Source organism: Ammodytes marinus, assembly GCF_949987685.1.
Source record: "Ammodytes marinus genome assembly, chromosome: 14".
Classification (NCBI taxonomy): Eukaryota; Metazoa; Chordata; class Actinopteri; order Uranoscopiformes; family Ammodytidae; genus Ammodytes; species Ammodytes marinus.
The window spans coordinates 7,427,635-7,451,319 of NC_137218.1; the positions used below are offsets into that span (position 1 = coordinate 7,427,635).

The following is a 23,685-nucleotide window of genomic DNA, read 5'->3' on the forward strand; positions in this document are numbered from 1 at the left end:
AGCCACCTACAGTAGTTTAGCCCAAGCAGATACGAGGTAGATATGAGGCCAGACCAAGCCGCTCGAGTGTCTCCTCTATGCTTGGGTGAAAAAAGGATTTAAATACAGCTTGAAGATACTTTATTACAGGGCTACAGAATGGTGTCGCCTTGGGGCTCATTATTTTCATTCACTGAAGGGTCAAAACCTCATTTAACATGAAGAGTAATACTGAACTCTAATAGGAACACTCACCAAACTTTATCCACATTTCTTTGTGTATATATAATACCACTTATTGTGCCAGTCTCAGATGATGTCCCTACACAAAACCAGCCCACAGGGTGCTTGTATAATGTTCAGGTTCACTATGCAAGTTGTATTTAAGACAAATACAACATTCAGTGTATTTTCTTCCTCTAAATTATCCCCAAATCACACTTTTGAATTCATGAAACAAATTCACAGGCTGCTAAAAAACGCTCTATTGTATACCTTATCTTTATAATGTAGGTTCAATAGTTTTCCCAGAAGCTTTGGGTAGGGCAAAGGTGGATGCATTGTTTCCACTTAGCTTCTAAGAAAATCCCAATAGTCCATTGATTTAGACTGGTTTTCACATGGCGGGTTTAGTCTGTTTTTGTACATATTCACCATGCTTATATCTCAGAAACACAGCTTGTACAGGGTCAGTTGGTTTTGTGAGACGGAGCGTAAGGAGGTCACAGACAGACGAGGGATTTTTTTTTTATTAAAACCCTCCTGGACGAGGAGTTCAGGAGATCAATAGAGTTGTTTGAAATCCAGAACTCTCAGACCCTGGCTATAAGTAGTTAATATTGTGTCTTTTGTGCAGATGAAAAGCTTTATTCATTTGGATAACCTTTACTATTTTACCAACTAGAAATGTGCAACATACAAGTTTGTCCCTTCTGAGAAAATACTTAATTGAAACTAGAGAAATATAACAAAAAAAAACCTTGGACCTGAATCAATCATGTGATTACACTGCAATGTTTTGTCCTGTGGTGTTTGAAGCTTTTAGCATCTCATGGTGAAAAGCAAGCATAGAATGTATACCAATGAAATACTAATGATAAATGGACACTTCATCCTGAACACAGAAGTCCACAGGAAAACCAATTGCACTTTTAGATTTGTTTGACTGTAATCATTCATTCAGTTTCTTGTTCAGACTTATGACTATCTGATATTAACATGAACCACTTTTATGCTAAACATTAAGGGAAAGGATAACCAAGAAAATAATCGGAAATATACATTTATTGAAGCAAACTTACCCGTGGAAACAAATTTAGGTTATCGGACTCACTGAAGCAATATATCGTTGATCAAAGCTTCCATACCATAACAATAGAATTAAACAAATTATATAATAAAAATTCTAAATTCCATTATACAAATTATACATTTAAATGAAGTCACAGCAATGGAACCTTACACCTGTCTGAGGCAGTGTGTTATACAGTGCAGACCTGTGTTCTGTTTAGTGATGAGGGTTTTAGTTTTCTACCTTTGTCGCTGTAGTCGTCGACCAGGATGATCTCTGCTATGAGCTGTGGAGGAGAGCGGTTGAGCACGCTGTGCACCGTCCTCAGCAGAGACGACCAGCCCTCGTTATGGAAGGGGATGATGACACTGGTGTTGGGCAGCTTCTCCGCATACAGCTTCTGTTTACAGCTACACACGGGCGAAGAAAATACAAATATATAGTCATTTATGCTTTTGTAGTGGTTATTTTACAACTCTGTCCTTGTTTTTTTCTCTCCATACAACGTATTGGGGGAAGGTAGGAAGCATCTAATTCAAATCCCTCAATCAACGATATTTCTTCTGTTTACACACTCGCCTCCTAAGCAGATCGGAGGTCAGTGAGGTGCCATATGGATTCAGTGCTCGAATTGATGTGTTTGCGCAAGCTGCAAGACAGCAGTTCTACTCAGCTTGCAAAAATCCACATGTAATCTTCTCTGAAACCACGATTCAATCAATTTTCTATCAATTGCTATAACAGAGAAGAATTGTACACGCTCATCTCTCAGAGAGCTAGAAAAGAACAAAGAAGATAAATATATGTATACGTATTGCTCAAAGATCCCATTACATCGCAAATGTACATGCACCTTCATTTCTGGTTCAAAATGTATCCGTGAGTGCCGCAAGAAATAATACAGAATAATTTGAAATAAACAACTTGGGCTAACAGTAAATGGTAGGATGTAAATGTGTCCATGATTGCAGGGCAATCATCTGACAAAAAAAGAAATCTCTGAAAGCAGCATGTGCTGTTTGTTGTTGAGTCCTGAGCCTGAGGCCCTTCAACAAGACAGCAGTGTTAGTCACTGCCTCTCAAAACCATTACATGTCACTGTTTAAGAACTATCCATGCGGGTGTTTTCTTGATTTGACACTTAACTGCTATTATTAAGGTTTAGGTAACACTTCTTTGATGTTTCTATGACAACATCAGGCTACGTCTAGCTTTGCTCCTGACAGACGAAACATAAATAATGTTCTTTGTCAGGAGACTTGCTACTGAGTTCTGCACAGTCTGAGCTAAGGCTTGACCATTGAACAGGCAGGTAAATTACATCACAATAATCCTAGCATGACACAATACAGAGAGAACAGAAATGGCCCAAATATTGATCCTTGAGGTTGTCTGCTTGTTTCAAACTATCATAGCCATTGGAGAACAACCAGTGATTTCAGAGATTCTTGGGTGAACAATCGTTCTTGCTTCAAACGGAATACCCATAGATTACATAGAGGCAAAAAGAAGCTACAACCACTAATAATGCATCCCTCAGCCATTGAATGGCGCTTGATGCAGCAGACTTTGTAGCAATGCCACTGACATGTTTCTCCTGCAACAAAGACAGCTTTAATTTTATTATTTGCAGCACATACGCCAATACGTGCTCCAGTGAAAGGTTATAGAGATCACCTTGTAAATGATCATCACAGCAAGTGGCGGGACACTTACAGAGGAGATAATAATGGGAAGAGAGTCATGCTCCTCGGCTGATGGAGAGAGAAAGAGACCCAGTGTGAAGTGAACAGTGGCAGTCGATCAACGTCTGGGTTGAACATCATTCTGTAAGTTATTCATTCAAATATGAATGCTGGGAGACAGACGGAGTGATTGACAAGCAGCCGGCTGGTGACTCTAAACCCTGTACATATCTCATATAGTGGACGGAGCAGTGCGTGTGTGTGTGTGTGTGTGTGTGTGTGTGTGTGTGTGTGTCTGTGGGTCTGGTGTGTGTGTGTGCCTCAATTAAATCTAGTCAGCGTACAGGAATTGAATGTGTCAGTCGTTGGTGTGGATCTGGCTGCTTTTGAGGCACAAGCAACATACCAATCCACCAGATGCAGAGTGGGTGCAAAGTCGAGTGTGTATTTATGTGTGTGTGTGTGTGTGTGTGTGTGTGTGTGTGTGTGTGTGTGTGTGTGTGTGTGTGTGTGTGTGTGTGTGTGTGTGTGTGTGTGTGTGTGTGTGTGTGTGTGTGTGTGTGTGGGTGTGTGTGTGAGAGAGCGTGTGTGAGAGAGACAGAGTGTGTGGGTGTGTGTGTGTGTGGAAGGGGTGTCCGTCTCATTGGTCACATGACGGTGACAAGTATCTGGCAGCCAGGGGGGCTACATCAATACTCACCACCATCCATTTATTCAACACATCTACATGCTAATTATCCAATTACAACCACACTAAAGCAAGACTGATTATAGCAGCTGTCATGTCATCAACACGTACTGTTGATATGACAGCTGCCTTCCTGTTTTCCTAAACCCTATCATACTGAAACGTAGCATTAGCAGAACCTGACAAAAGATGTTGTCAAGGCACAACTGGAACAAGATCAGAAAATGCTCATATGGGTCATTTTGGACGGCACTGTAAAAAAATAAATAATATGTTCTGAAATTTAGTTTAGTTTGGAGGACTTGTGAAGTGCAAATCAGCACAATCCCCTCACCCAAGGGACACTGGGGCTTGTAGCAACATATAGCTACAGCGATTGTCAATAGTTGTTCCTGCTAAACCACATATCCCTTCAGGATAACTAATGCAGCAAAATGCAGTTTGTGTTAGAAAAGTCAAGTATCGAGTGTCCAGTGTCCACTTTCCCCCCTGAGTATCTACAGTAATGCAGGTTAAGCGCTTTAGAGTTGACCCGTAGGTGTGAACGTGACTGTGAATAGCTGTCAGTCTAAATGTGTCAGGCCTCAATGTCAGACTAGCCATCTGGGCCAATTTAAACCCTCCAGCCCCATGTGACCTTGCAGAAGATAAGTGGGTACAGATAATGGATGGAGAGGAAGGGTTTGACATAGCTGAGACTTGACTATCTAAAGATTTGTTTTGGCTTGAGACTCAACAGGAGCTACGTTTTGGCTTACTAAAATCCCTAAAAAGAGTTGTTCAATTAATTATGATGTATTGTTTTTTTAGAAGTGCTATATACTTGTTAGGCCAGGAACAGAACTGGTTTCTGTCATGAACATAACATACCACTAATAGGAGCTTTGACAAGAAACAACATAAATGTAGTGTTGCTGAAATGATCAGCATTTTAAAAGAAGGACATTCTAGCGGGCATCCACATCAGTCAGCTTTAGAACTGAACTTTGGGCCCGTATAAAAGAAGAGAAAGTATCTGAAGTTGAATGTTTGAGATCTTGGATGTACTTTTGAGAACCTGTCAGTAAGAGGGGTGCTAGGTCAAGGAAAGCCTGCTTTTATAAACACTGATAAAAAAGAATCAGTCCCCCTGGGGAAATTGGCATTGAGGAAGCATTCATCCACTTTCCACATGAAAAAGAAGATGGAGGTCAAGTGTCAGAGGAAAGTTCTTGTCAGGAGAAGAAAAAGGCTGTGATTAAAGGCCTTTCACATTGATATTCCTGGATTGAAAGGGAGCAAACAGGTCACTGAAGTCTGGACAGATTCTGGTTTCTTAAAGATAAATTCAAAAGCGTTATAAAATATGTTGGAAGTCGATGGTTTTTTTCTTCACTATTTCCTGATACAGCGTCAAAGTCCTTGACATAAACCAAACATTCACTCCGTGGCCGGCTGTCATGAATATGAAAACACAGGTGCAGAGGCAGCCAACCAAAAGCCAAATCATGGCTTAACATGTGAATGAGCACTGAGAGTAGTGCACTCTTCATCTCTGCAACAAAATGAGGTCTGCTTGCTTTTTTAAATAGCCATAAGGACCCATGGTTTAAAGAAAATAATGTGAACTGACAAAGAAAAAAAATGTATTGAGAAAAAGGGAAAAGTTGCCAGTAAGCCAATCCAAAAAGGGTTTGTATGTACATGAGCAACGTTTTTGACCGCGAGGCATAAACAAATATGCACACAGATGACTCACTTTGCATGGCGGATGTCCGGGAGGGAACGGTTGAGGGAGATCTGATCGCTGATGTAGATGTTGAATCCATTCTCCCTGTAGGCCAGGTCTGCCCGGTCACTATCTGTCAGAGGGAACGGCTTCCCCTGTTCACCGTTACCTGCATCAAAGGCACACAAAGAAACGCTCCATCAGTGACCATGCGCATGTGTGAGTCTGTTATGTTATGTCATATCCCGGACGAGCCCCCAATTTGTTATGGCCAACTTGTAGACCGTAACAAATATAGAAGCCAAAGCACACTATAAAATATCTACTTGATTAAGGCTAATTCAACACAGGCAATAATTCAAATGAACTACAGAGAACTAAACAAAGGACATGATGCCAGGAGGATAGGAAGCTTGCAGGATGGGGCGAGTTATATGGGAAGTTGAGGGCACTGGCAAGCTGCCCTCAACGAGGCACCCTGCAACATACACACAACACAAAGGCCCTGCTGCTGTGACAGAGTCAAACACAAGTCCAAATGAATGCTAATTTTGCTCTGTGTCTCCTCAATGTTTAAATAGGCAACTGTGCTTACACATCATTAGCATATTTACAAGTTGATTTTATGTTACTGTTGTGTTTACTACCTGAGCTGTGGACCCCAAAGTGGCCAAATAATCAACAAACAACTGGTTAAAGATCTCTGTTTGTACACTGTCAATATTTGGTTCCTGGTTGTTGGCCATTTAAAATGATACACATCAGCAGGAAGCAGATTTTTTAAATATTATTTTAATACTCCATATACTGTATGTAAAGATGATAAAGAAACCAAACAGTTAGTTGCAAATAGAGTAGGAAAACAATCTTCTTTTCTTTTGCTTTACAGATCTGTCCATCTGTTGTTTCAACACAAAGTCTCTTGAGCCACACTATCACTTTTAAAAGAGAGACCTGGACAAAACTAGCAACAAGATTTACCAGATATATGCAACAAGGGATTGAAGCATTCAAGCACCGATAATGTTTCTTTTTCAGGGCTGCAAGGAACAGTTACTGTCATTACTGATTAATCTGAGGATTATTTTCTCCACTAATCATCTGCATCAGACACCTAATCACATTCCCGACAACCCTTTACCACACACAAACACTATGAAATCAGAGCTCCTTCTAGGAGTGCATCAAATTACACCATGCTGCATGTTTCATTAGCCCCTCATCAATGCACTCCACGCAACCACAGGCAGACGAATGCATGGAGGCTGATCTATAGTCAGAGCAGAGCATCAAATTAAAGTGAGCTGCCTTGTTCCATTAGATAGAAATTATCCGTCTATATTCCTGGAGGTAATAACCGTGCAGAATAACTCCTTACACTTTAATTGCTCATTTTCAGAGATAAACTCCTCTTCTTAACATTGCACTATTCCCCACAGAATGAACTTGTTAGACTGATCACTTAAGTTACATTTTCCAGTCCTCCTCGAGCAAGAAAATAAAATTACCCTGTAAGATACAAGATTAAAGAATTAACTCATCGTTCATTTTGAGAAACACTTAGGTCTGAATGGTGCACTAAAGCAGTGGGGGGGTTACATGCGTGGGGAATTATTTTCCACACACACTTGCCTAGTTAGCTGAAGGCATGTGAAGGGCTAAAGACCGCATTGGGTATTGAAACTTGATCGCTCTTTCTGTGTGTCTCCCTCTCTACAAAATCTGTACATAGGCACTTTTGCCACACAATGCAATGCAAAAAAAACGGAGTCACAACTCGCAGGGACATTTAACAAGGTTCAAATAAACTGGAGGTGATGGTGAGATTGCTCTACAAATATTTTGCTAAAGAATATAAAGTAATACGTCTTAAATCTTTGAAAATATATTTTGATTAAATGGAAAGTGATATTTCAAAGTCCCAGTGGATTGACATCCAATGGCACAGCTGGAGTTACATAGTAAGGCAACCGTAACTTCAACCTTGGGAGTCCATGTTTTATTTCACTTCATTTGGTATGGCGGATAGCTTTTAACAGCCTCAGGCACAGTTTTCCATAGTGACGAGTCACCCGGAGGTGCGAGGGAGGGTTGTAGAAAATTCTAAACACATCTTTACTGCAAAACGTGATACTAAATTGATCAAAAACCCCCCCAAAAAGTATTGTCAAATATAGGTGTTTACAGCTGTGCAGTGGTTAATATTTATTCTGATCCTTCAACCAGGAAGCTCTGGAAGTGTTATACAACTGTGAACCACCTATCAATTTCTATAGAGAAAATGAATGGGAAAAATACACATGCCCGAAATACATGGAGATTCCCACAGCTCTACTGTATTATCTTTAAGAGTCTCAACCCCCTTGTGACTCTCTCACAAATCCAGCTCATTTGCCAAATAAGCACCCCCCTAATACCGTATAAAAGCCAGTTAAATCTGTTACATTTGTAATGAAGAGGCAACGCTATGTTTCCAAAAGCCTAGGGCTAAATCAATGCTTATTGTAGAAGTTTAGCAGTGTTTTTTTTTTTGTTTTTTTGTAGTCAGAATTGTACTTGCAGAATTGATTCACTCTGCTTCTGCGAGAGAGAAATCTACTTGAAAGGAATTAAGGGAAAAGAGGAGTAAAAAAAAAGACAAAGTTGAGCTGGAGTTCATGTACTTGAGTGTGTATGGGTGTGCTCAGCCTTGTGCTGAAGTGAAGCAGATGTCCTCACAGTAAACACTACTGCAGCATCAGCAAAAGCGTTTGGACCCACCTGAGCGAGCAGCGTCTCTCATCATGGCCTCGTAGTCGTGCCAGTCCGTCCGCCGCACACCATCCGGCCCCACCTGAGCCACCCGCCTCATCTGGTTCAATCCCTACAAGAGCACAGAGAAGAAAAACAAAGAAATGAGCACTTATGTCATGCCTTTTCAGCTGCACAGTGGCACAGTTTATGAAAAATTTACCATCTGATGCAAATTTTAGTTGGATCACTCAAAAGCTTTCCATCTATCTATCATCTCTATCTTATCTAGAAATCAAGTTTATTCCAAAAGAGAAGGGGTACCACTCACGGAAACCTGATTAACTTCAGTATTATTGTCTGCAATAAAGGACTTTTGTGTTTTATATCAGAGTGATGATTTAATTTAGCCTGGAAATCCAGACCCTCATCTAGAATGATTTAGGGTCTTGGCCATGAGCAATAGAGCTTCCCAACTCAAGGGGCGGCACCAAACGATATCAGATAGTCGATTTGATTGGCAGCTCCGAATTTTCCGACATAATTAATGAGCTGGCAAATTGAAATCTGCTCATTTTACTGGTCTGGATTTCCGGGCTAGATTAAATTGAGATGTTGTCTGCGATATTTACCAAAAAAACACAACAGGAGAAGATATTGTAGATATTAATAATCTGAACCTGATCCACAAGAATTTTTATAATCTAGTAAAATGCAGTCGGTGCAGTAAAATGCCTAAATAAAAGATACAGCAATTTTTCATTTTATTTTTCAATAAACACACATACTTAAAGAAGAATAACAGACTTTATAGCTACTACATCTTCCTCCTGGCTGTCAGACAAAATCTGAATGAATATTATTTTCTTCCTAAAGTGAGCTGCTGACAGCTGGGTTCACGCCAAGGGGGAGTAAAATAATCATTGTTTTTTTGTATGACACCTAGAAAATTACATTTTGCTGTTACACACACACCCTAGTCACCGTAAGCTATTTTTCTTTACTCAGCATTAAAACGGGAAAGCAGCCAGTCATGAAATTCTCTCCGCTTCAGAAATGACTTTCAGCGACTCGAGACACTATGGGATCAACGGTAAATGAATTAGCTCCATGGGTGAATACAATTAAGGAGAAGTTGCGACACGTCTGACTTGTTGTTTGTCACTGCAAGCTTATATCCTCCCACCCCTTAGTAGTTGTTGTATAGAAAATAAATAAAATACTGCAAACATCAATATTACATACTTCCTTTTAAATTGTATACAGTATATACTGCTTGTGTACCCTAGAGGTTGTGATGGTAAATTCTCAGCACTATTTCACTTTTCTGCCAGTCATGCCACTAAGTGGACTAAATTGTAAATTGTTAGATCTGAGGAAAGAACTACAGAAGAGTTGTTGGATAACCTCAAGTTATTTTTTCTCTGGGAGGGGGAATAAATGTTCTCAGCCGGCGCTGCCAGTGTGTCTCAAGGACAAAGTGGATAATTTGGCCAATTAGGATATTTTTGGACAAAAGCCTGTGTAATGATAAAAGTGGACACAGTTCTTCCTTTGGTGTGAAAATGGATGCTCAGCAAATATCCTCGCATCTGAATCCCAATAGATTTTTATATTCACTGTGTATAAAAGGAACATCTCTCATTGTGGTTCTGTTGTTGTAAAGGTGAGCTGTTAACAAAATCGGTATTATATCTCATCTGGTGATTGTAAACAACAACATGTAATTTAGTTGTGTTAAAAATCACAACAGTATCATCTTATCTTTGTAAAGGTAGAACTTATAACTGAGCTGGTGTGTTGCATTGAATAACTATTAGCTATTATTTAGAACACACTATTTATGTTCGGTATGCCAATATAGCCCAATAAAAGTTGGGAATGGCGACACAAATAAGAACCTGAGAAGAGAAACGTAGATACAGTATATGTATCATTTTGTGATATGTGATTTCATGAATAAAGCATTACTCGGTTGTACCTCCAACCATACTGTAAGCTGAAACGACAGATGGAGAGCATCACGGAGGTCTATTACTATGCATTGATTTGGGTCTGCAAGGCAACAACCAAAGCTGTCATGATTACCTGTTTGTGTTAAAACTGTTTAGTTTTTCTTTTTACAAAGCAAAATGCCAATGTAATAGTGCCACTACTTCAACCCACTCTCCTCTTTTTCGTTTCATATTTACTTTCATTGCGTTAGGCCGAGACCACCTGACATGAAGCGAGAGTCCATCTGTGTGTAACCGACGAAAAAAACGAAACAATGCTGCCGGCAGGTGTATAGAGAACCTTGCAGAAAACAAACAGCCAGGGGAACTGCAGTCCCAGCAAAGCTGCCGTGATCACTCAACACTAATATGCACAAAATGAGACTGGACACTACATTAACCCAGCATTCTAGTGGAACATCCTTTTCCTCCCCACCACACAGGCACATTCGTTTTCATTCAATTCATTTAACTTCAATTGAATTCAGTTCAGTTCAGTTTGAATTTACTGTCATTCTGCATCACAACGGTGCACAGTTAAAGTGGGTTCCTTTTCCCTTGAGGTTACAGTGGATAACAAACTAGAGTCATGATTAACAAGAAATGCAAAACAAAAAAATGTACTGTATGTACACATTTGGTAAGCATAAGGTTGTAACACTATTTAACAAAAAATTCCAGAGCTGCCTTGTTGAATCAACGTTTATCAACTATGCAAAAAAAAACATTGCAGTAGAGAGAGACAGACTGATTACACAAAAAAAAATCCCACTATGAAGCCAAGTAACAAGAATGAAATGTGGACACGTTGACAGGGATTTGTATTTTTGTCCAAATGCTTTTCATCAGTCCTTGTCTTTATTTGTTTACAAAAGGGAATTATTTTTGCAAAGTGCAAGTAATTCAACTAAGGATAAAAGTAAGCCTTGTGCTGGGCCTTTAGTTAATAGCTTTGGTTGTAAAAGCACATTTATTATTTTGGATATGTGTCAGTGCTGTCCCACTTAGTCCCACTTACAGTACAGAACAAAATAGGCTTTGATTAAACCACTACTGCATTCCCAGCACCAAACGAAAAGTTAAAAACTATCTGGCAAAGAAAGAGAACAACTAGCCAAAGATTTTTCTTAGGAGAGTTGGTGAGGAGGCCAAACCAGAGCTAGAAGAAGAGTAAATAATATTAGAATTACAATTGGCTGGACACAAGTATGACTCCATTAATGTTGCTGGCTGTGTACATTGAAAACCAGGCCATTGCTTAAATAAGACATTGTTTCTTAGCAATGTTTGACTGTTTATATAAAGGTTGATGATGATGAAAACTATATGCCAACATTTTAACTGTATGATTTTATGAGCAGCTGAGGATCATCATGTATGCCAATCAGCTATTGCAGTTTTAAACATCCTTTACATGAAGATATTTCACCTTCAAATTTCAATATAAATCTTCACTAAATGTGGGCAGAATCTGATCTGCATATAACCCAGACTAAAAGGAGGGTTGCCAAGCCGAGAAACAGTGAAGTGTGTGAACCAGATTGTCAGATTGATATCAAATAGCCAAAGTCCATTTGTATTAACAGTGAGATCCAAAAGAAAACTTTTCAGCCAAGCTATCCATCATTTCTCCTTTGTGTCACAGTGCCTCACCTGCTACCACCTCACCAAACGACCCCTTCCAGGGTTTTGCCTGACCATTTTTCATCAACTCCAATGCTTGAAAAACATCCAATTTAATTGGCGTGGCAGGTGGGGAAAGATTTCTAACAAAGAAGTGAATGTGCACCGCTGCAGGCCTGTATTGTGTAGAATCAACAACATTGCCAACACCTACATCACAACAGCTTTTATAAGTGTGGTTCACATTGTACTGTTAGTACACACTGTAACACACCACAGTGTAAACACAGCCATCTTTCCAACCTTGCGTGTTGCTTATTGCCTTCTCTGCTTCCCCGCTGTGTGCACCGCTGCTGCCTTCCTAATGGCCATCATCACTGGGACCAGACTGCACACTGCCACAAACAAATTTCTGCTCCATGCATTTTCTTTGTCATCAATATTTAAGGTACAGCGTCATCTGGCTAACTAACAGGACATGACAGGAGCAACACAATGTCTGACAAGTAACGATTTACAATAGAAGTGTATCGAGAAAAACATGAAGCTTATACAGCAGGGGCTGGGGGGGGGCAGAAGGAGGGGGAGAGTCCAGTTTTACCTGCATGAGTGATCGCTAATCAACTTTCATGTAGCCTTTTAATGATGTATTCATCTAATGTTTTATGCTGACTCTGTCCCTGGTTGGGGATTAACATCAAAGGTTCCCCATGGAAGGCAATTTATGGATATGTGCGTCTGTGAGTGAGTGAGTGACTGACTGACTGACTGACTGACTGACTGACTGACTGACTGACTGACTGACTGACTGATCATAGAAAATCAAAATTATACTCAATCCCAAATTAACGATCACGAACCGGCTGTACTAAAATCTGCAGATGGTGTTCCAACAAGGGCATTTATGGAGTAGATAAAAGAAAAAATGCTTGTCAGTATTTGATTTGTCACGGGGAAGTGTAAAAACATTAAACATCCACAATGTAGGAGCCAAAATAATGCTACTTTAGAGTTGAGGTAACATTAAGTTTACAATCCAGCGACTCCAGCCAAAGTCGAGAAAGCTGAGACAGCACCACATTTCTCGTTCCCTTATCCCCTATAGCCCTTTCTCATCTAACAAGGGGAAGCATGGTGTTTGATATTACAAACAATAAATAATGAATCATAAACCCCTGATGCCTGGCCAAGCATTTCTCTATAGTAAGCATCCAGAGTTATGTTAGAAGGATGTGTAATACTGTTGTACAATACTTGGACTGAATAGCTAGCATGAAATACAAGAACAATACTGTTATTCATTTCCGTGTCTACATGGATCACAGACTGGTGACAATTGCTATATTATTGTCAGATTACATGCAGCTTTAGCCTGGGTCTTTCCGCATATTCAACCCTTCACAGAGTTTGTATTGTATATATTTGAGTCAGCCCATACGTCAAAATGTGTTTGCATGTTTGTTTTCAACAAATTCAAAAGTGAATGTTCAATCGCACTAATGGGATATGACAGCTCCACCATGGTCCATGTTTCTCAACTCTTTTTCGCTCTTGATTCTATTTTGCCCTTTTTTATTGATCTGCAGTACTTCTTATTCTTGATGTATCTGCCAACCATTTTGTGCCATCCATCACTGGTTTCGGAAAAAAAAGATGTCTTCCACGTGGCAGCACCTGAGCAGACTTGAAAAGGTCTTCCACACCTTCCAAATCCAATGAAAACCCACAATGAATAGAAATGCCATGCTAACCTCTGAGGCTTCACCTTTTCTGCAAAGAGCCACTTTATCATGCTTTGTGGCAGGGGCTTTATTCTTCCGTGGATGTGTTGCGGCATAGGAGAGACACTTTTTTCTCCTGAGAAATAAGTGACAGCCAAATATGAACAATGGGGCCAGTGACCCCCGAGGTCTGGCCCTTAACTTCTAAGCTTTCTATTAAAGCACATAGGGAAACTTTGCACAGACAAAGCTAAACCCAAGAGGTTAGAACGTAGAGTTGTTTAATCAGGTTTGCAGCTGCAACCCCAACCTTAAAACGTTTTAAATTATCCCGATTTGAAAACACCTCGGTAGGCCTTATCAAAGTCAATCTCACAGGGGAATTGTTTGCATTTCTCATACAAGATGTGCATTCCAGGCTGTTATTCTGTATTACCGCAGCGTTAAGCATTCCCAATAGTACAACTAAACTGCCAAAACAACCATTTACATTAAGTATTGTAACAAATGGCGAGAGTATTTCTTGGCGGAAACCCAGTATGTGTGCATATTTACAGTATATGTTGGTGTTCACTTTATTAACGACTGCTGGCTCTATTTCAAGAGAAATGCCTGGAAAATACGAGCTTTGCTTTCCTCTTGGCTGCTTGACTTCACACAAAGTTGTTATATATGAGTCAGGCGTAGCATTAATAATGCCTGAGACAGATTCAATGCACAGTAGGAAAGCATGCTTAATGCATGAACTCACCCACTGTACAATTAATATGAATATCTCAAACTACATCTACTGAAAGTATGCATATACAGTGCAGTATATACAGTATACTGTATATATATAGTATATACTGTATATATATATACAGTATATACATGTATCTGTATCTCAGCATCAAGATAGGATGTGACTCCATTGCACAACGAAAAAACATGTTTTGAAGACAAATATTGAACATTGATAAGCTTTAAGATACCCTTTGATAGCAATCAATTGCTCAAAATAATTGACCATCTCCAAAAATGTCTGGCACATTTCTAGCGCCACCTTTTGAACAGACACTTTGCTTGTTTTCAGCTGCTCTCAGATCTGTTTTGTTGAAGGAAGACGAGGAGTGAATAAGGAGAGGAGAAGGACTATCGGGCTGCCTTTGTTTGAGGAAGAGAAGAAGCTGGTATTACCACTAGCGCAGCAAGTCTGATAAGAAGTGAGCAGCCCATTCATTCTCTCTGGAGGACGAATCAGACCACCTTGGGTCAATACTTTTTCTGTATCCTCTCCTCTTGCGGTTTGAGAATAGGAAGCTATTCTGTTTTTTTTTCTCTCTTTCCTGCTCTGTCAGATCACAGAGAGATCCAGTTCGGACCCCAGAGACACAATTACCTGTCTTTTCTCTCCCACATCACCCCTCTGCTCTAACTTCTCCACCTTCAGCCACTTCACAGACAAGTCAATCCGTGCTGGAGGCTCAAAAAATCCCCCGTTACCACTTCTAAGAACAGGAAACTTCAGTGTTCACTAACTGACCATACTCCTGCTTCAGTTCAGTGGAGGCCAGGGTAAAGGCCGATGAGAAAGACAGAGTGTCTGCTGCTGTGTAGCACATACGTTAAAGCTGCATTCACTGATATATACTGTATATATAATTTTTTTTGTCTGTAGTGGAAAAAATAATTCCACAAAAAGCTGACTCGTTTAATCTTGTAAAGTTGCTATGGCTAACATGATGTATGATGATGTTGTAGATGTCACATGATGGATTTTGAATTTAAATTTGAGTTTTGGATAGAATTATTAACTCAATAAGTCTGCTGAATTATCAATACGATGCGATATATGAATACTACCCATAATCATACATAGGAAATTGTATGTTAGCTCTGTTTTTACATTATCTGTGAACTATGTAGAATATCTCAATTTATCAAATTATGCATCGTATCGCAATGTATCGTGATATATCATATCATGACTCACGTATCGTAACGCGTATCGTATCGTATCATATCGTGAAGTCCTTGTCAATACCCATCCCTATTGTGATGCGGATGCTATTTGCTCTGAGCGGTTGTTCATTCTCTGTCCTGCCTGAGCTAGAAATAAGCTTGAGGCATATAGGACCTCCAGACTTTGGCTCCTGCAGTGAGGCACTCCAACACTCCCTCAAAGAGGAGCTCAGTCTATTATCTCCCAAAAGGAGTCATTATCCAGAGTCCCGCTGAGAGCGAGAGAGCAGACAGAGGACCAGAGAGGCCAGGACGCACGGTGTCTCCTGCCTCCTGCCGTCTCCGGGCTTTCTACAGAGATATTGATGGATTGTGACGTGAACAAAAGCCTTACAAAATGTTTGGACCACCCGCTCTCTCCCTGAAATAGGCCAGGGGATATGAATCACAGATGACAGCTCTCACTCGTTTTTTTTTATTTTATTTTAACGATTAAATCAAAGTTCACGTCAAGGGTGGGAACAGAGACATAAGAGGTTTGAACGATGGATGCTGCAAACGTGTGTATTCACACCCTTCTGCAGAATCCATTGCTCAATCCATCGCTCCAAACCTTTTGTTCTCTCTGTTTTTTGAATCTGCACCGAGAGGAATGAGAAGCAGTGTGTGACCCTCTTCAGTGGGTGCAGCTGATTTTCCAAAAGGTACTGATTTGATGAAGGGTTTGAAGTGTTAGAAATTGACATGTCAAGTTCCTTACCTAAGCTTGTCAGTCATGCAAAGGGGAATAGTGGTTTAATTTATTTATTTATTTTTCTTTTACAAAATATAAAAACTGAGACAAATGGAGATACATTGGTCGAATGTGAATGTTGTAAAACCTACTTAAGTTCCAGTCAATCGAACTCCTTATAAACAACATTCAACAATGAAATGTTAGAAAACTGTGCTTCCATCTTTGTGGCAAAAGTTTGGTGAAGGCCCTTTTCTTTTTCAACATGGCAGTGCCCCCTTGCATAATGCCAGGACTGGTTTCCCCCAGTGTAATGTGGAAGAACTTGCCTGCACAGAGCCCTGAACTTATCCCCAATCCAGAACCTTTAGAATGGACTGGGAAAGCTGAAGAGTGGAGGCTGAAACAACTGTACATTAATGCAAATGGCTTTGGAAATGAGATGTTCACCAATCAAATATGGATGGAATATTAGAGAGTCCACATACAGTATGTTTGGCCATATAGTTTACTCTTTGCTTTTCTCTCTGTCTCTCTTTCAGGTAGCATACTTTGAACCTGTCCAGTTATGTGCATACACACACAGTAAACCAACCCAACAACAAAAAAGAAACCATCAAGCACTGACCAAGAGGTAGACACTACGAGGACATATACGCAGTCAGCTAAATTAATAGGAAAGGAACTTCTAACACACACTTAGGAGGGCAAACTGCAAAATGCACACAAACACACACACACACACACACACACACACACACACACACATCCAGCCTAAAGCAGTACTGCTATCACCTGCTAACAGACCACTGCAGAGAGCCCCCAAACAGCTAAAAGATTATTACAAAAAAAATAGAACTAATAAACAGGCAGACATCTGAATTTATACTCATATCACTGCCACTGAACACTTTCATAATATATGCACACACTATTTTTGAAACACGGTTTTAGTTTTGTATTTTAACGCCTACATAAACCGTGAAGGCTGACCAGAATGCTATGATAGTTTTAAGCTTCCTGTTTTGACCTTGCAATAGCCATGAAACCTAACGATCAAACTCAATGCTCTCTGTCTTCTGGTCCCAAGGTTATCCAAGGTATTCAGCAACACTTAAGAGATGCATGTCAAACTGTACCACCTGAATGAACTATAAAAAGAATCACTTGTCAAGCCGCCTTGAGACATGGATGGATGTGGTATGGCTTAGAGTGCAAGGACAATGGTAGACACTACAGTAGCAATGCAAATGATATGAGGTGCACTTTTCAACTAGTGGAATTCATGGCTTGCAGTCATGCCACACATTATTGTGTTTGTGTGCTGTCCTGCCTGTTTGTCACAGCAATGTGCAAGAAAAAGTTAAAGTGAAGCGTTGTAATTTTGACTACCATCTTGTACCAGATATATTAAAATGATATAGAAATAACTGCGAGTGAAATATGTGCATTATCAAGAGTGACCAGGATGATGTTTTTGGGCAGTTTAATTGTTCTAAATCTCCATTGTATTGGGGTTAGGATAAGATATAAACTTCAGCACATACACAATATCTGCATGACCAGACATTACTACGAATATGTTTGAAAATATGTTTTTTTCGAAATTTGGGTGATGGGACCCTTTAAGATCTCAAGGGAACATGAAATTACATTCTAAGCACCCTTGCACATACTTGCCAACAAAAGAAGACACAGAAATACATCATGAGCTCTGAGCATGGTGTGATTGAACGGCTGGAAGGGTTCAGTGGTAATTTACAGCTGTGCCGGCGCTGTTGGGCTAGCCTCCACTGGCTCCTGTCCAAAGCCATTCTAGCTGTTCAAATAAGCTCCTTATTATCATGTCCGAGGGAGACAAAGGCAGGGGAATAATAGCACAGAAATACTGTACGGTGGCCATTAAGTGCTGAGCTGTGGGGCTGACGGTTCAAAGAGCAGCCTCTTGTCTCGTAGCAGACACGGTCGGAGCTGACAGACAGGATCTCACAGACAGGAACCATTATCAGTCCCCAACGGCCTGCTCTACACAAGCTGCACAGACCAGCTCTAAACTGTACTCATACACCGAGCAGTAATACACACGTACTCTGTGTTACAATACACATACTCCCCCGCTAATTCGTATGCAATTTGGAACACCGCTATACCATCTTTCCTTTGAGCTGAGCTTAGAAGAGCCAAGTTTATTTTTGGCCTTGAAAACAGTAAAACCATCTTGCAACTAGGGATGTTGATGCATGTGGGAATTACTATAGAGTTATATTGAAAAACCACAATCTTTTAGAGCCCTAAAAGATTTGTTTGGGTTCTCTCTGTCTAGCTAAACCACAAGTGTAGAGTACCAGCATTTTGTGTCCTGCCAATAAAACACTTATATGTCTTTCTGGAGGGCAGTTCCAAACTGATTTATTTTGTTTGTAGAAAAAGTCATTCAGTTTGAGTTGTATTGAGTTGTATAAAATATATGGTCTCTTTTGGAATGGATTAATAAGTGATCTATGTTGTGGTTTCGGTCTTTTTGGAGCTACACATTTAGCCCTGAGTCTTTGGGAAGTAGTAGTGGCAGTGGTCCCTTCTCTCCTTCCGTATGAATGGCTCTCTGTCAGCTGAGTCCAGGCTACTCATGAGTGACTTGTATGATGTCCGTGTTGCTTCAGAGTTTGGCTCCGTTCGGCATGGGTCTACTACAGGACAGATGTGGCTTACACTGACTAACCTAATCCTCCTCCCCGGTCCCCCTCAAACTTACCTGTTCTGCTCTGCTGGGCCTGAGTCATGCTGTGCTTTGCTGAGAGCCAGGAGACAGGGACAGGTCGCTCCGTTGCTTCTACTACAGCGATCAATGTGCGGCAGGGGTTAAGAGGAGCAAATGAAATGATTTAAGATCTGTCACTGTGCTGCCGAAAGGCATTAAGCCACACTGTGCCAATACACTGTAGGGGAATGTAGTTTTAAATAAACTTCACTTTTCACCTTGTTTCGCAGCACGAGTTGGACAAATCTAATATACAATCTAATGAAAGAACAGGAGCTCAACTCACACACAGGATCTATATATGTGATGCTGCTGGGCTCAGTTTGGGCTGAAACATTCAACACATCCACACTTTGTTGAAATCCACTTAATCAGTCAACACAGAAATGTGAAGACCCGGTTTCATATCACTGACTGTTTTCATTCAGCCATTTATTCTTCCTTCCATCCCTGCTGCCAAGTCCACCAGTAAGGATGTTCAAATTCCTTGACTGCATCCTGAATGCAGATGAAGAATGGGGAGTGAGGAAGATGGAGCGTGGAGAGAGCGAGTGGGTGAATACAATATGGAAACTGAATTTGATGAGTGATTAGACTGATCCTATTGGACTGTGTACATGACTTACTCTGGATAACCCAGCACACATATTGGGAGCCAGTAGTTCCAATGGAAACTTATCATATTTAGGGGCAAGACAGTCTACAAAGAGGAGCTTTGTGTCAGGCTGTCATACTCCCTCCAATCTCAACTGCTGTTAAACTGCATTAAAATGAGTACTCCACAGAAAATATATCGTTTAAGTATTAAATACCCACCCACATGCAAGCTTAAAAGGTGGCTTTGAAAAATTGGAATCTTGCTACTTTGCAGAGGCCAACAGCTAAATTCAAAAAATGGTTGCCTCCCCAACACATTTCTAAATACTCTTTTTAGCTGAGCTTTGGAGCTACTGGGACATGATGTATTGAAAATGATGGGGAGACATATCTGAACATGCTGTGCTTTACGGGTCAACGGGGGATTAAGAAGTGGATTAAGCCGCAGGAGTGCCGTGAAATGTTTCAATGGATGTCTGAAAACTTTTTGACACTTGTTTGACAGGACTTGGAGTTGCAGCTGGAATCCATTGTGCCTGTCGTGAATCCCAGCTGACTGCTGCTCTTCCTCTATAGCTAACGGAGCGAAGAAAAGTCACACACTGCAAAGCACCTCTGGCTAAAATGCTCTAGAGCAAGAAAGCAGAAAGACAGTTGCCAAATAATGTGACGACAACACGGGCACTGCGGAAGAAAAGCCTGCTAAATAAATGAAGCAAATAAATATTTTAAAAGCAATATGTATGAATCTTGTTCGTTTAAATTATATTGTATCACTTTTAGATCAGTGGGATAGATTGAGTATAAATGAATGAGGCTGCAGCCCATTCGGTTTACATACAATCTGCTCTGATCTCATTCTGACGGTTTAAGCACATTGTTGTCTGCAGGAGAAAATAACAAGAACCAACAAGGGGAAGGAAAAAAAATCTGCTACAAATGTTTGGAACAAGACTTATGTGGGAAAAGGCCAAATGGGATAAGTGTATTGATTCTTATCTACTTCAGTGAAGCCATAACAGCCCACAGGGAGCACTCTAACACAGACTGGCGTAGTGTTTCTTCTCACCTTTTTCTAATTTGTTCCTTTTGTTCGGTTTATCTATCGCTATCAAAAGTTAACACGATTAAAAAGAAAAACAGAAGCAGGGATGAAATGCCCGCAGCCAGTTTCCAGCAGTTTAATAGAGGTTCTGTGTTAAATTAGAAGCTAAATTAAGACAAATGACTGCGCTGACTGATGGTAGGTCAGTATGTTCCAGTGTATTTTCACCCAATGCATGTTAGGAGTGCCTTCAGTACGCACAACACTGCAATAATGGCACATTCATTTCACGTGGGAGTTAAACCAGTTTCCTCCTTCACAACAACACCCAAGTCCTATATGACTCAGATTTGTAACTCCAATAAGAAGAACTTAACAACTTTCCTGATAAGGCAAACAAACATAGATGCCTCACATCAGCCAACAACCCTTGTCTGAGGTAATTCAATGTTAAATTCATAGCTATTGCATTGTACTGGCCAATCACTCCTTTTTATAATTTTCACCCAACCAACATTACAACTGCTCGTGAAATGACAACGTTGTTAATGTTCCGAGTACATCTTTCATCACGGTTAAAATGAAACACATAGCTTTAGGTTTAAGGATCTGAAACGACAATTTACAGTTCAGTGTGTCCGGCACGAGAACACTTTGGAATGTGGACCACAGGAGCTTAGGATCAAACAGCCAGCCTGGCAATTAGTGTGTGTGTGTCCAACTCTTTGTCCTGCATACTAACTAGCTGGCTTTGTAGCTCTATAACAACACAAGCCAGACCAGAATTACAATGTCAAACACCTGACCTGACATACAAGATGTTTGACAACGTACTAGGATTATCCTCACTATACATTATACTTATATAAAAGACCATGGACAGAGCCACATTTAATGACATCCTTGTGAGACGGGAACCACAGTTTAAACAGACTAAATATGTTATTACTTCTCACTGAATATTTCGCATGAAACATTGTTCCATTCCAACTCTGAAATTGAGATATATTGTGCAATTAGCCGTTAAGTTGTTGAAATCTTGAGGGATATTAAAGACAATCTATGTTCTCAAATGAAATTGCTTCCAAATCAAAAAGCACCGAAGGAGCAACACATTTCAATGTGTACACTACAAAACACTGTGCCGTAAAGATATGCTTACGAGTGAATGCCTGAAGACTCTCATACAGGAAAATTGACTTAAAAACAACTGAAAAAAAATCCATAGTGTTACAGATTGTTCACAGCGACAATTAGCAATGAATCCTATAGTGATACTAAGAATAACACATACTGCTCAGACCTTAGCTGTGCTGTTCAGTAAATGACTCAGTCAGTCAGTCAGTCAGTCAGTCACTAGACCCTTCGATAAAAAAAAATCAATTGCTTTCATCTTCCCTCATCTACAGAGTTGGAACAGTGGGAAAGGAACTGAGGAATGGATGGGAGCATCAATAACTAACAATGTGTGGGGGGAAACCTTTATCTGAACCCGCTACTGTTTGTTATATGTGACAGGACACTGTTTCTGGATGGAGTCAGATCACACACCGATTGCTAGTGCGCCAAATGACCTGCCAGTAGGGACAGTTTTACCTGAAGCTGTATAATCTCTATTTAATCAGCTGAATTGAAGTGGCACGGCTCTTTGTCATTTGGAGCATGGTTTCAAGTGGAAAAGTGGCTGTTTCATGCTCAAATGGTGAATCAGATTCGGAGCTACGGGTGGCATTTCTCACACGTGTATCTGATGACAACATGCTGTGATTCAATGAGTTAAGCACGATGAGTTCTGCCGATAGTTTAATCAGAGCATTTTTTCTACCGGGAACACACCCAGTGGGCTGTACAATCTCAGTAAATCCAGTTGGCTGTTAACGTCAACATCATTTTACACACTAGCTGTTAAACTGCTTGTCAGTTGAGGCACTAGTGATCAACTTAAAGAGTCATTCTTAACAAAAAATGGTGATGGTTTTATTATAATATGAAAATATTTGCTGGTTGTAACTTCTTCCTTGTAAGGGTTAAGCCTACTGTTTTAATCCGTTTCATATTACTTTGTTTAGTTGGTCAAAGAAAAATCCAGAATCATCATTTTATGATCTGATAACCAAGCTGGCGTATTCACATAGTCCATGTACCAAATGGACAAAAATCCTTACATTGATCAAAAGAATACAAAAAAAAAAAAAGTGGCAGCCCAGGTTCCTCTCAATGGAAACCACTGCAGACCAGAAGTTGAAAGGCTGCAATATATACACATATTGAAAAATGACCACTAGCCTAAATGAAACCATCTAGGCTACAGGTACTGCTGAGAAAAGCAAAATGAGAAACGCCATTAGTAAGTGCTTGGTGCCTCCGGCAGCAACAAATCACCCCCAGTGTGAGAGCGGAGATCGATAACAGCGAGCAGCAAACACGACTAACAGCATCAATTAGTTTGCAGGAGATGAACGCCCTAACCTATCGCCTCTTTAGGGGCAGAATGTATCATAGGCTATAACTTATGATGTAATATACACCAATGACATCTTGTCGATTGATTGATTGGACATAGCCATGCTTTATCAAAGCAGTTTAACAAGAAGAACCAAGAAGCCCCTCTCTTGGCCAAAGTGGCTGCGCTCTCCATGGTCCTGACTCTCCAGCATAAAGATACAGCAGCCCACAGTTGGCCCCGGATTCTTTTTTTAAAGACACCATGAACATCCAAGATACACAGCAACAACACACAAAAAAAACATGCAAAAATACAAAAAATAATAGTACAAGAGTAGGCTACTGTTAAAAGCGAGATGTTCCTTACTTGTACTGGAGGGCTGCCGCCCGGTCCGTCCACGGTGCTGGGCGAGTTGTCGAACACTCGGTCCCGGTACAAAGACCACAACCCGACGTTGGGGAGGAAAAGAAGAGCCGCTATGAGGAGCCCCGCGAACTGCAGCAGCCTCTTCTCTTTCCGCCTCATCTCTCCGGGAGAAAGACTGTGAAGCAGCGGCGATGGAAACTAGCGAGTCCCGGCTCCCTGCTCTCCCACGCGGAGACAACTTTCACTCTGACAGCGGAGAGACGAAGGACGGGAGAGAGAGTAAGGGGAAGATGCTTTAAAGCTAGATGAAATACTCTATCATACGCCACATCCGGTTATGACTTTCACAATAAAACACTTAAGACACATGACTTGTC

General features: G+C 40.5%; 1 protein-coding gene across 1 annotated transcript in view; it reads right to left on the reverse strand.

The window, feature by feature from the left end:
* Window positions 1-23,467, reverse strand: part of LOC307260910 (polypeptide N-acetylgalactosaminyltransferase 10-like) — a gene marked incomplete at its 5' end in the record, with an annotated part of 55,263 nt that extends 31,796 nt beyond the window's left edge. The window contains 4 exons of the mRNA XM_080041277.1: window positions 1,514-1,680; window positions 5,382-5,520; window positions 8,112-8,214; window positions 23,309-23,467. Coding sequence (XP_079897403.1) covers window positions 1,514-1,680; window positions 5,382-5,520; window positions 8,112-8,214; window positions 23,309-23,467 — 568 coding nt within the window. The remainder of the gene's footprint in view (window positions 1-1,513; window positions 1,681-5,381; window positions 5,521-8,111; window positions 8,215-23,308) is intronic.
* Between the last annotated feature and the right edge of the window lie 218 nt (window positions 23,468-23,685).